This window comes from Poecilia mexicana, unplaced genomic scaffold (assembly GCF_051168715.1).
Source record: "Poecilia mexicana isolate PSO_F unplaced genomic scaffold, ASM5116871v1 scaffold_12, whole genome shotgun sequence".
In the NCBI taxonomy this organism is placed as follows: domain Eukaryota; kingdom Metazoa; phylum Chordata; class Actinopteri; order Cyprinodontiformes; family Poeciliidae; genus Poecilia; species Poecilia mexicana.
Window position 1 is genome coordinate 25,437,901 of NW_028263381.1, and position 13,522 is coordinate 25,451,422.

General features: G+C 39.9%; 2 protein-coding genes and 1 pseudogene across 5 annotated transcripts in view; 1 reads left to right on the forward strand and 2 right to left on the reverse strand.

Annotated features, from left to right (window-relative positions):
* The window catches only part of LOC106911046 (uncharacterized), a 307,017-nt gene that overhangs the window by 132,386 nt on the left and 161,109 nt on the right, over nt 1-13,522 (reverse strand). For 2 of the 4 annotated variants that reach the window (XM_088011170.1, XM_088011169.1), the window contains exons 1-4: nt 6,226-6,334; nt 5,319-5,450; nt 5,028-5,165; nt 1,548-1,673 (exon numbers count right to left, since the gene is read on the reverse strand). The exons of the other annotated variants lie outside the window; for them this stretch is intronic. In XM_088011170.1, coding sequence (XP_087867296.1) covers nt 1,548-1,673; nt 5,028-5,165; nt 5,319-5,407 — 353 coding nt within the window. In that variant the 5' untranslated portion in view covers nt 5,408-5,450; nt 6,226-6,334. Of the gene's footprint in view, nt 1-1,547; nt 1,674-5,027; nt 5,166-5,318; nt 5,451-6,225; nt 6,335-13,522 lie in introns of those variants that run through there. 4 annotated transcript variants of the gene reach the window in all.
* Nucleotides 1-13,522, forward strand: part of LOC148156271 (NLR family CARD domain-containing protein 3-like) — a 121,396-nt gene that overhangs the window by 95,207 nt on the left and 12,667 nt on the right. The window lies entirely within an intron of this gene.
* On the reverse strand, nt 7,241-8,158 carry LOC148156274 (uncharacterized; annotated as a pseudogene).

A 13,522-nucleotide genomic window follows, 5' to 3' on the forward strand; every position in this document is an offset into this window, starting at 1 on the left:
CACAGCAACAAAGCTAGCCAATGCAAATGCACTAAAAGGGATATCCTATATAGGGTTAGTGCAAAAGAGGAGTCTTTGGTTGGATCCTTCAGGCAGCTTCGAGCCAAGATCGAGAGGCACATATGGCTCACTGTGCCATATGTGTTTTATCAACCACTGATTACAGGTAATTATATTATATTAAATGTCAGTAATTTATTTTGTCAGATATGTGTATTAGTTTGTCAGTTAGTTTGTTATATTTATCAGTTTGTCAGTTGTGGTTGCCATTCTGTTTGTTTGTTGGTTTTTATGGCAACATGACATGTTTCTTATCCACTAATCCCCAGAGAGCTTTTAATGACTGTTGTTGTATTTAATATTCATATTTTTATTTGTATTCTAAAACTATACAATCAAATGGCCTAGAAAATATCATGTCGGAATTCACTATAATTGTTTGTGAATTACACAGTTGGTTCAGCGCTCTGTTGTGAGCCATAGGTTGACCGGTAGAGAGGCTCACTGCGCCATATGTGTTTTATCAACCACTGATTACAGATTGCAATAAATCATCTAAAAACCAACCAACCAGCCTCCGAGTGTGCATAACAGGACGGACGGGTAAAGACAGAGCTGTTACATATGTAACCTTATATGGAAAAATTGTCAATAAAAATGTGCAAATTAAAAAAAAACAAACAAAAAAACCCCATCATTTTTCACTACAACCTGGGTCCTACATCTTATCACCACCAACACCTCATTTCATGACAGAAACATCAGATTTTGAGACTTTTGTTAACTAGATCGACGTGGAGAGGCTCTGCGTAGAGACTGTGGATTTCTTCTGTTACATTCTCTGAAATGCTATCATTAATCCCATTGTACTTTATTTATTGATATTATTAACATGAAGACTGTGGGATTATATTTTAGTCTTTTATTACAATATGTTTAATCAGCAGGTATTGAAGCTTATATTAGTTTAGTATAATCTTCTATAATATCATGGCTGCTTGTAGAATATGTTCTGCACATGAACATTGACTTCCTGGTCAGGTTGACGGTACAACTCCTGGTCTGAACCTCCAGCAGTAAAATCTCAGCAATAATAACTCCTTATTATGAAGCAGGACTGATGAACCAAAACTGTAGAAAGTAACTCAAATCATTAGTTCTGCCAGCAGCCAGTGCTGTAATATTCCAGAGGAGGTTTTTGTGCAGCTTAATGTTTGGCTTTATTCTATATAACTGCAGGTATTAAGAATGGAAACCAGATCGACTGAATCTTTGTGAAATTTTCTGTCAGCTTTCAAAAGACATCTTTTCATTTTATTAAAGTTTGGTTGATTTTAACTTGCTGGTCTCTCACATCACAAACCTGGAGGAAGATGTGTTGATGTCTTTAACAAGAGATGTTACCATATGCATTGATGTAATGGAAATAAAAAAAACCCTGATATTCAGCCTAATGTTCCCATGGCAACAGAACCCAACAGAACTTGGTATCGTCACATGGCCACAATGACAGATATAAACAGTTACAGCAGTTAGAAACAGCTCACCTCTCTGATGGTGGAGATCCAGGAGATTTAAAGACAACAGGAACATCCATTGAATCGTCACTCTTCAAGGACACACAGCTGGATTCTGGTTCTGGTTCTGGTTCTGGTCTGAGTCTCTGATGGATCCTGACAGAAACATTATGATTAAAAGTGAATCTGTTCAGTCTGGATGAAGCAGCAAAGAGGAGCAGCAGCAGCTTCATCACCACGTCTGTTTTGGCCTGATATAGTGAACGCTGTGTGAAAAGGGCTGTGGACAGTTAGAGATGGTGACCTCACCTCTGACCTTTGCTCTGGCTCTCATGTTTTGTGAACCAGAGCAAAGGGATTCAAGTGAATTTTCATTCTTGGTCCGTAAATCTCTCAATGAGGTTTAGATCTGGTGAGGAAAGGGGGCCTGGCATCTGTAGCTGTCAGTATTTTACTGTAATTTTACAGGATTATTACTTGAATGAATTTGATGTTCTAATGATTCCCATCAGAACAGGTCCAATCCTCCAACATGTTCCTGATCATTGATCCTCCTGAATAATGTCCAGTAGAGATGTGTCGATCAGGTTTTTTCCTCCCGATACCAATCACATAATTATTATTTTTGTTTTTTTATCATAAACCCTACCGCTTACATTATGTGGAAAAAGGAACCATGAATTCACCTTAATTTAGACAAAAACGTGTTTTTAATAACTTTTTCAAGAAGAAAACTAAACAAAACAGGCATTGTGCAAATTGTACTGCTATGGATAATACTATCTTTAACAGACTGATAACATATGAAGGCTCTGAAGAGGGTAAATAACACAAAGAGCCAAAATAAAACCTCTCAACATTGCCAAAAAAAATCAAGTATAAAACCTGACATTCAAAGGCAAAAACAGGTTCCATTACAATAAACAATCCAGAGTTACTGAATGAAAACTTCCTGTTAGCATGGCGGCTAGCTGATTACTGCTAGCTCTGATTGGCTGTTTCTGACTGAGCGGAGTAATTATGCAGATCAGGGAGGAGATCGATTATTTTTTTAGAGATTATCTGTCTCATGTTAGGACAGCGACAGTTTTAAAACGTATGTAAAATGTATTTTTTTAGGTTAGATGCTGCAGCTTTAAGCAGGTTCGGTGTGAGAGTCACTACCAGGTGGAGCAGAAGCGAAGCTCCGTCTGTCAGATATTACTACCTGTAGCATAGCAGCGGTTCAACAGGAGAGCAGAACCAGCGTCTGACATCGCAGCTCGAAGACTTAAATAATTTTCCAGGTTATTTGTTTAGCTTTCTGACCGTCATGCTAATCCGGGTGAGTGTTTGTAGCTGTGCGCTGCTTTACCTGCTATCTGATCCTCCGTATGTCTTTTTTACTGCAGTGAGCCTCGATGTAGCCAAACTCCATCAAGTATCTCATTGTTTTTATGTCGTATTAGCTTCGTTGTGTTGATGCATTTTGACCTGCTTCAATTTTCCGCCGCAACACGCAAACTTCCCCATTCACTCAGTGCGTTATAGTTCCACATCGCTTAGGATTTGTTGCTGCGCGTTTACGCAGAGTGAAGGAAAGAGGAGACCAGCTGCACAGGCAGGTTGGAAATGAGATGATCGGTATCGGCAACAAGAGCCAATGATCGCCGATCACCGATCATGCACTTTTTCACGGAAATCGGCCGATTATGATCGGTGACCGATCGATCGGCACACCTCTAATGTCCAGCCTTTAAAGAGCAGAAAGATCTGATTCTGAGACAAACATGCTGGTTTAAATGACTAAGAGAAGTTTGATGATGTTAGTGTTGAGCTCTGACATGGAGAAGAACCAGGAGTCGTTTAACCCACAGGTGTCAGACACCCACCAGTCCTTAAATGCTGGTGTCCTGCAACTTTTAGATGTCCCTCTGCTGCACCACACCTGAATAGAACAATTACTGGTAGGTCATTACCAAGGCTCTGGAAAGCTTATCTACACAATGAGGAGGTAATGAAGCCATTTCATTCCAGTGTTTTGCACTAATGGCACATCTAAAAACTGCAGAGCAGCGGCCCTCGAGGACTGGAGTCTGACACCCTGACCATCAAAGGAGGATCTGATGGAGTTTCATTCAGAATCTGAAGGTCAGATAGAGGCACTGGAGCCCACTGCTGAGTCAAATCCACATGATCATTTATTTAGTTTAACTGTAGAAATGGTTGATGATCCACCATGTTGGATGATGTTTAAACTTCTGAGATGAAACTGGAATCTTGAAGATCATGAAGAAGTTTTGTTCAGAGTTAATTTGTCTTTAGTCAGATTTAGAGAACGATCCAAATGTTAGCGTAGAAATGAAATTCACTTCTGCCCTCTTTTTTGTGTGTTAAAATTAATATTAGACAAAATACATGAGTGTTTAATTGTTAAAACTTTAGTTGATGCAAAATAGAACAAAATGGAATGAAATGATTGTGGTTCAAACACAATCATTTGAACCACAAATGATTGATTCAATCAATAATTTGTCCTGATTGAAGTTTTTTATTGTTCTTTACATATATTTTAGAGGTCAAAGCAGAAAAGTGACTTGATTCAAGTTAAATATGGTTTCCTGTTATTTATCAGCAGTAATTGTTTCTTTATGGGGTCAATAACTGACCAGCAGGGGGCAGTGTCGCTGCATGAATTATGGTTTAATTGACTTGAGAGAAACATCAGATCAGATGTAGAGACTTTTGTTAACTAGATTGACGTGTAGAAGCTCTGGGTAGAGAATGTGGATCTAAACGGACCTGTTTAATTATCTGAAGTTCTTTGACTAATATTGGTGTTACTGGTGACCCCATCGGACTTTATTTATTGATACTGATGTTAACATGACTATGGGATTATGTTGATTACAATATGTTTACTCAGCTAGTATTGAAGCTTATGCTAATTAATTTAGTATAATCTTCTATAATATCATGGCTGCTTGTAAATTTTTCTGTGCACATGAACATTGACTTCCTGGTCATGTTGACCATATAAGGCTTGGTCTGAACCTGCAGCAGTAAAATCTCTGGAATAACAACACCTTATGAAGCAGGACTGAGAACCAAAACTGTAGAAAGTAACTCAAATCATTAGTTATGCGAGCAGCCGGTGCCGCAACATTCCAGAAGAGGTTTTAGCCCAGCTTAATGTCTGGCTTTATTCTATATAAATGTGGGTATAAAGATTGGAAACCAGATCTGACTGAATCTTTGTGTGAACTTTCTGTCAGCTTTCAAAAGACATCTTTTCATTTTATTAAAGTTTGGTTGATTTTAACTTGCTGGTCATGAACATCACAAACCTGGAGGAAGATGTGTTGATATCTTTAACAAGAGATGTTACCATATGCATTGATGTAATGGAAATAAAAAAAAACCTGATATTCAGCCTAATGTTCCCATGGCAACAGAACCCAACAGAACTTGGTATCGTCTCTTGGCCACAATGACAGATACAAACAGTTACAGCAGTTAGAAACAGCTCACCTCTCTGATGGTGGAGATCCAGGAGATTTAAAGACAACAGGAACATCCATTGAATCGTCACTCTTCAAGGACACACAGCTGGGTTCTGGTTCTGGTTCTGGTTCTGGTTTTCGTTTTGGTTTGCGTCTCTTTCGCCTCCTGACAGAAACATGATGATTAAAAGTGAATCTGTTCAGTCTGGATGAAGCAGCAAAGAGGAGCAGCAGCAGCTTCATCACCACGTCTGTTTTGGCCTGATATAGTGAACGCTGTGTGAAAAGGGCTGTGGACAGTTAGAGATGGTGACCTCACCTCTGACCTTTGCTCTGGCTCTCATCTTCCCCACACAGAGTGGTTTTAGAGGGAGGGACTCCCTCCTCTCTGTCCTCACACTGATCCATGCTGCTGAATTCACATCAGCTCACACACACTTTCTAGCTTCACCTGCAGAGGAAACACACATCATTCATCTGCACATCAACTCTGATCATCCTTTACATCATTAGTGCTGGAAAAAGATCAGCTGCTCCTCCTCTGACTGGCTCTTCTTCTCTGCTTCATATCAGTGTCAGGTGAATGCAGTCAGACAGCAGAGAGGCAGAGGAAGCTGCATCAGCTGCTGCACTTCTACTATCAGTCCACTAGATGGAGACATGGAGCAACATTTACATTCACTGATTCAACCTGCACTTCTACTATCAGTCCACTAGATGGAGACATGGAGCAACATTTACATTCACTGATTCAACCTGCACTTCTACTATCAGTCCACTAGATGGAGACATGGAGCAACATTTACATTCACTGATTCAACCTGAACAGGAAGGATTTTAGTTCACATTTATTAAACTACCTGCTCCGTCAAAGATTAACTACTTAATAATCAGACCGAATTAAACACATTTTAAGAATAATATTTTACTTTGAAACTGTTGTGTTTAACGTTAATTGAGAAGACTAGAATTTGATTCCAGGAAATAAAAACATAAAGCAGTTTGTTCAGAGAAGAAAACAAAGAAACATCAAATCTTCATCAATTTGTTTGATTCCAATTTATCAGTAATTAATAATCCCTGAGATTAACCTTCAAACAGCAGAGAGATGAAACTTTGAGTTCAAGTCAGTAGTTTTCTGTTCTCCGAACATCAGACAGAAAAATAAGAAACAAACAGGAATATTCCTGAAGACAAATTTCAAGTAGAAAACAAAGAAAACTTACAGCTTTTTCAAACGATCCAAACAGTTGAAGACGAGCTTCTGAACTGAGACCCAACAGAACCACAGTAGAACCAGACTGGTGCCAGACCTGAACAGGTTAGATTAAACTGAAAGTTTTAACGAGGAGAAATGAGCCCAGACTGGTTTAACTGGTCAGACTGACTGTGAGTCAGAGGAAAGTTTATCTACTGACTTCTGAAGACATGAACTCTTCTCATGACTCCCAGTTTGAACACAAATATTTTGTTGCTTTTATTTTGCTGATCCAGGTTCTGTTCAGTCTGTTTTAACTTGGAACCAACTGGACTCTTCAATGTTGGGGATTTTATCTTCCTCGGTTGGTGAAACTGTAACCTGCACGACATCTAATTATTAAATCCAAAAAGCAGCATTTTTAAATTATCCAGGTTTATCAGTGATGGTAAAAAGTATTTCAGATCTGGGATCAGTTCTAAGATTTCAATTATCAGGACATGAATAAAAGAAAATGAGCTCAATACAACAGGAGTAAATATTACATTGAATCATAATTTTATTAAATGAATCAGAATCAAAATGCTGGAGCAATGAGTAAAAAATTAAGTCCATCATCAAGGAGCTGCTGGTCAGATGCAGATCAGAACTTTAATTATTTTTATCCCTTTTGACACTAAAGTTTATGGTTTCATTCAATTATGGCATCAAAAAAACATCAAAACAAAAATAGAAAACAAGAATCTATTAATAATGAAACAATAAACAAACTCAACTGAAGTCCTTAACATCACCACGTTTTTTCTTTCAAAAAATGTTATTGGTACTTGGGACATTTTATGAAATTACACTTTTATACAGAAATGTCTCTGTTTTACATAAATATATTAATAAATGCAATTAGTCAAATCAACTCCAACTAAAAGACCAAGGATGTTAAAACAAACTGCATGTTAAAGGTTGAGCAGGTGACTCCTTACTAAGAAACAAGAACAAGACATGGCAGCTTGTTGGATGTAAGTTTGGATCCGTCCCGTCCTTCCAAACAGCTCTTGGTGCTCAGAGGAGAAAATCCCCCCTGCTGCTCCTTCCTGCCTGCATCACCCAGAGAGCCAGGCCGCCGCTGCTGGGACCTCTGTCCATGGAGCCCCGGCTCCTTCATCCATGGAGGCGATTCTTCTTTGTGGCTCCTTGGCGCCACCTGCGGCTCTGATTGTTTCTCTTCTTGCTGCCGCCATTCGGATCACAGCCACGGGGAGCATCTGCCGCTTACCAGCAAGTTCCTGGAGGTCCATATGGTGTCTTTGATGGTGACCAGGGTGAGCCACATCTCTGTGAAGTCCTTCTGCACCATTTTCTGGTGGCTCCTCCCGTACAGCACTAGCTGTGTGTCGAGGATTTCCCTTCCTGATGAAAATGGGGATTGCAAGAAGCCGGCTTTTGCCCACAGGTCTCTGGCAGCGCTGCACTCCCACAGCAGGTGCCTCACCGACTCCGGCGCCCCACAACCGGGTCGGGGGCAGATGGACGTCACGGAGTGCATAACGGCTCTGACTGGGAGGATCTCATGGGCCACCATCCATGACAGGTCCTGGAGTCTGTTCGGAAGGACGGGATGACCCACGTTGCACCAAACTGTGGTGGCGTCTCCGAACAGGAGGCCGTGAACTGGAGTCACTGGTTCCCAGTCCTGCACAACAGAGACAATAAAATGATGGTTAGTTAAAATCCTGCTCTCCTCTCCTTCCAGTTTAAAATGCTCTAAAAATGTCTGTATAAAAGCGTATGCTGGTGGGAGGTTAAGAGCTGCAGGGGATCTAAAATCACTTTCTGTGAGTTTAAGTTTCCTCAGGTATGATCCAAACCAGAATCTGTTCTTGGCTTGTCTGAGGTGAGTGCTGGTGGCTGCCTGAAAACAGGTCTGGGACTCCCTTTCCTCCTTCCTCCTTGGGTTTCTTCATGTCTCTTTTCTATCTCTCCCACTTGGAGTCCCGGATGAAATAAAAAATGTCCCGTTGCAGCTCTAAAATCTCTCCTAGGGGGAATAAAAACAGAACTGGTTAGTAAAATCACTGCTTTGATTATTAAAATCTTTCCCTCTATTGTTAAGTTTCTCATAAGTCCCAGTCTTTGTTTTACTCTTCATGTTATTTCTGTCCAGTTTGTCTCTCTCCCTCCATTTTTATCAAATTTCACCCCGAGTATTTTTGCTCTTCTTGTGTTGCCTGAAACTGAAGTCCTATTTTTTCACTATTTTTTCATAGTCTGTAAAATTGTGCTTTGGTTTTTATTTTATTTTTGAGCTGATGCTTTACCAAACTAGTCTGTTAATTGGAAAATCCAGTCTACTGATGAAAGATCTGTACATAAAATGTTAAAATCATCCATATATAAAAGACATTTCGCCGCCTGCCCTCCACTCCCTGGTATAGTTACTCCTGAGATCTGTGGGTCCGTTGTCCAGATCTGCTCAAGCGGCTCGATGCAGGTCAGGTAGAGAAGAGCAGATAACGGACAACCCTGACGGACACTGCAGTTCATTTTCACTGCTTTTGTCAGAAACTCGTTAACCATGAATCTGCTGGAGATCTCAGTCCCACCCAGGCTACGAACCCCCCAGGAAAACCCAGTTTTTGCAGAACCTGGAAAAGGTACTGGTATCTATATCACCACATAACGGCTGCTGGATCCACACAAAAAGTACCGTCTCCTAGCAACCTCTCAGCCAATAGGATGCAGATGTTATACTGGATGTGTTTGTTTCCTTCTAGTGGATGTGTGGTTATGTATCTGTCTAGATCAGGGCTGGGCACCTCCAGGCCTGGAGGGCCTCCTGCAACTTTTAGATGCAGCTCTACTTCAACACACCTGAGTCAAATACTGAGGTCGTTAGCAGGACTCTGGAGAACCTGACTGCATTTAGGAGGTGATTCAGTTATTGGATTCAAGTGTGTTGGAGCAGGGAGACGTTAAGAGCTGCTGGACTCCGGCCCTCCAGGACCAGGACTGCCCACCCCTGGTCTAGATAGAGAGATTTCTGTCTATTATAAAAATATAGGAACAATTTATATAAATAGATATAAAAAAAACCCATAAAACTGATGAAAATTAACAGCCATTCTTTTGAAAGAATGATGTGACTCTTTAAAGAGTAACTCGGCTCTGAAAGCTAAACCTCGACCATTGCACATTTTCTGTTCCAAGCAGGAGCAGAAAATGATTCACAGAAATGCAGAGAGGTTTGAAAACAGCGATTTGAGCCGACCAGAGACAAGTTCTGAGCATAATGAGAAAGAACACTGAATATTTAAAAGAAAGCAGGAAGCATCACAAGTTTTGAGAGGAAACTTCCTGCTTTCAAACTGAAAATTATGGCTAAAAAATTCCCCCTTAGACTGGAACAAAATGTCCCTGAGACATAACTTCAACATTCAAACCGGAGGAACTGGTTGCTTTTGTAGCTTTTATTTCCTTGTTTTTTTTCTTTCCTCCTCAGCTGTGATGTCTGGTGAACAGCCAGTAGGTGGCGCTAGAGGCAGCAGGAGGCAGCCTGGAGAAAAGGCTGTTCCTCCCTGATCTGTTTCCAGCAGTCAGAGTGTAGAAGTTGAGAGCTGGAGAAGTGTCCTCCTGTTGCTGCAGCAGCAGAGATGTTCTGCTTCATGGACTGAATCAGGTTGAGCTTCCAGAAATGTTTCCTTAGTTTCCTGATGTCCTTTTAGGCTTCAGTGAGTTTCTTCAGGTTGTTACTGAGGGATTTCCTTTCTCCTCTCTGTTGGAGCTTTTCCTGTGTTTGGAGAAATGAGTTGTGCTGCAGCAGCACCAACTGTCCTTCCTACATCCACTGCAGTTTGCAATCCAGATGTTGGACTGTTCCTGTCTCAGTGGAGGACAATGTGTGTCTGAGAGACATGTAATGTCCATGTTTGCTGCTGAAAGAGACTGATGGTCTGACCCCCCTCCTCCTTTCAGGGTGGAGCCTGCTGGAGGCCCATTCTTGACACCAGGTCTGAGGAAGTGTAAGTGTGTTTTTCATCTGATTCATGACAACAAAGCAGCTCACATTCAACCATCTTCAAACTGTCACATCACTCATTCAGGATCATCATCAAAGATCAATAAATGATCAATAAATTTGTTTCCACCAGTTAACAGAACCTGAGCAGAGACATTTATGACCTTTATACCGAGTCCAAGAGGTGGAGGACCAGCTGCGGTTGTCTCCGACCAAACACTCCACCCTCATCAACATTTAAATAATGATACAGGAAAGCAGTTTTCCTACTTTCCACTTGAAACAATCTAGTCTAAATATTATATACAGGGATGAATCAATATGAAAAATGTTTTATATATAATATTGATGTAATTTTGTTGTTACAGACTAAAGTTTGCATTTTAAGACGTTTGATATATTTACCTGATCTAAATCTTGGTCCAAGAACTAAAAGTTATTATGATGTAGTTTCCCAATTTCATGTGTTTTCTAGAAAATCCCACAAAATCCCACATTTGCTCAGTGAAGGTATAGAAAAGTGTCTGTAGTGTAAATTATTCCAAAACCCAATAATAAAATGCAGGTAAAGTGTAGAAACAGGAACAGTGACAGTCGACCTGCTCAGGTCCAAATCTTCATTCTCCGCTTCGACCTCTGGCCGCTGGACCAGCAGTGGCTCTTTAGAGCCTTTCAGGAACATTTAAACCAGCTGCTGAACTGGACAGTGTCCTCTGTGGGGTCAGAGGTCGTAGTACTTGGTAGAGTGAAGTTTTACTGCTCTGTTGTTCTGGATCTGGAGGATCCAATGCTCTGTGTGTGTGTGTGTGCATGCGTGCGTGTGTGTGTTTGGGAAAATATCAGATCTTTTCAGGAACACCTCTGTCGTTTTGCTTCTCATGCCAGTTTAGAAAGTGATGTTACTCCCAGTTCCTTTTTGGAACAAAGCCTCTAGTTTTTTCCAGGGTTCAACCAAAAGCTAATCTGTCTTTAACCCATTTTATTTCCCTGCTGGGAAATTCCTACAGATCAGTGCAGTAATTTTAAACTGACATGAAGCCTGGTATGCAAAGTGGTTCTGAACCTCCATCCTCTTAGATCAAAGCACAGATTTTAAGAATTGAGACACTTTTAGAACATACCTGAGTATTTTCAATATAAACATATTCATTCTAGACATTTTCCTAATTAATGTTATATTAGTCTTGATTATATATTTGACTAATTGATTTGATGTTATGTTCTGGCCCAGAGGTGGGAAACTCCAGGCCTGGAGGGTCTCCTGCAACTTTTAGATGTGTCTCTACTTCAACACACCTGAGTCAAATAATGAGGTCGTTAGCCGTTAGCAGGAGAACCTGACTCTGTTGGATTCAGGTGTGTTGGACCAGGGAGACATTAAGAGCTGCAGGACTTCGGCCCTCCAGGACCAGGATTGCCCACCGCTGATCCAGCCTGAGACATGGCCTGTGTGCCACAGTTAATTCATGACATGGCTCCTCCCTGTAAGATGCAAATTAAACTTTTCCTGCCCAATCCACTATTTTCACATGTGGTAAAATTGACTGTATTAAACACCAAGAATGTTAAATTTTACCCATGACAGTGAAAAAAATATATAAAAATAAGGAACCAACTAGACTCTAGACTTTAAAGGACAGCATTACTGGTTAGTATCAGCATGATCATTGTTAATAAAAGAAAAACTAAATCAGACTCCAAAATTATGGAAAGCATAAAATTAGGAAAGAAATGTTAAAACTTATCTAAGCCCATTCATTTCTTATGAGAAAAATCAATGATTAAAATGCATAAAGAACTTAATCCCTGAAAGGAAACTTTACCAAAACATTTCTTAAGATTAAATCTAAACATGTTTTCCTGTTACCCTTTAAGATTAAATTTGACCAAACAGACTTGATGCCACAAAAACAAAATCACAAACTAAATACTTACCCAAAATTATTATCCGTGATTACACAACTAATGTAGGCATAATATTTTATAACAAAGGCTTGAAAAATATCATTAAAAAGATAAAAAACTAGTAATATATGTCTAAATTCACAATCCCTTGTAGTGTATCATTTTCATTCTGCTTTGATAATGTAATACTCTACTTGAATATTCTAGTTATTTTGTTTAAAGCTAAGAACTAACAAATGTCTATTAATCCTCCTATTTTCCCCCCAAAATATAAAAAGAACCTATAAACCCCAAATTTGTCAAAAAAAAGTAAAAACACATTACAAATTAATGCTCAAAAGTGATAAAAAAAAATTCAAGAATAATTGTGACCTATAAAAATTACAGAAAAATGCTCTATAGCTACAAAGTTAATTATGATAATATAAAAGTACACAGAACTTCAAAAATATCAAATTGTACCATAAACAACAATCCTGTGGAGAGAAAGAAAAAATAATAAAAATATGATTACAAACAATTTTGTACAATAAATGTTTCTTTTGTTGTTTTTTTCAGTTTGTGTCTTTGCTTCTTCGATGTTCTTCAAAACAAAATATAAGTTTGTTGTCAGGTTATAGATGAAAAATATGCAAAAAGAAACAAAAGTTCTTTAATAGTTCGCTCAGAAAGACGAAAGGTTACGAGAGAGAGAGAGAGAGAGAGAGAGAGAGAGACAGAGAGAGAGAGAGAGAGAGAGAGAGAGGATCAATAATGATCCACCTGCAGCTTGATCCTTTATGAACCTGATTTCCTTGTCGGGTTTTAACCTCAGGTCTTCCACCTGAGTATTTGATGCTCACTGAAATTGGATTATTATGCCAATATCCGTGTCAATAAAACCTTGATTCCACGAAACTGAAGTGATCCTGGATCCTGGATCCCGCTAGACTGGAACTGCGGATCCTCCTCCTTTCTGGGATGAAAACGCTCCTCCACAACAGGTTGAGTTTGGAGATGCTCCTCTGTGTTGTGGCTCCTCAGCTGCTGTGCACTGACTCCAGTGAAACCAGGTGTTTCCTTTCCCCTGGAAACAGACAGCATGCAACGTCCTCTCCACGACTTGGTTTGGTCCGGTGAAGTGAGGTTCAGACCTTTTTCTTCTGATGACCTTCAGCAGCACCTAGTTGATTCCTGGAGTTGGACCTGACCCGGCCGTTCCTGTGACTCCTGGTAGTTTCAATTTAATGACAACAGAATTGGATTATTATGCCAATAAAACCCGCTGCCAGGACCTGTGACTCATTAAAGAAATCTTTATGAGGCCTTGTGATTGTTTTATTCCCAGCTTCTGCTCCACTTCCCGTAGATCTTGGTTCCTAAAGTGAGTGCCTTCGTCTTACCTGATCTTCTCTGGACATTCATGACT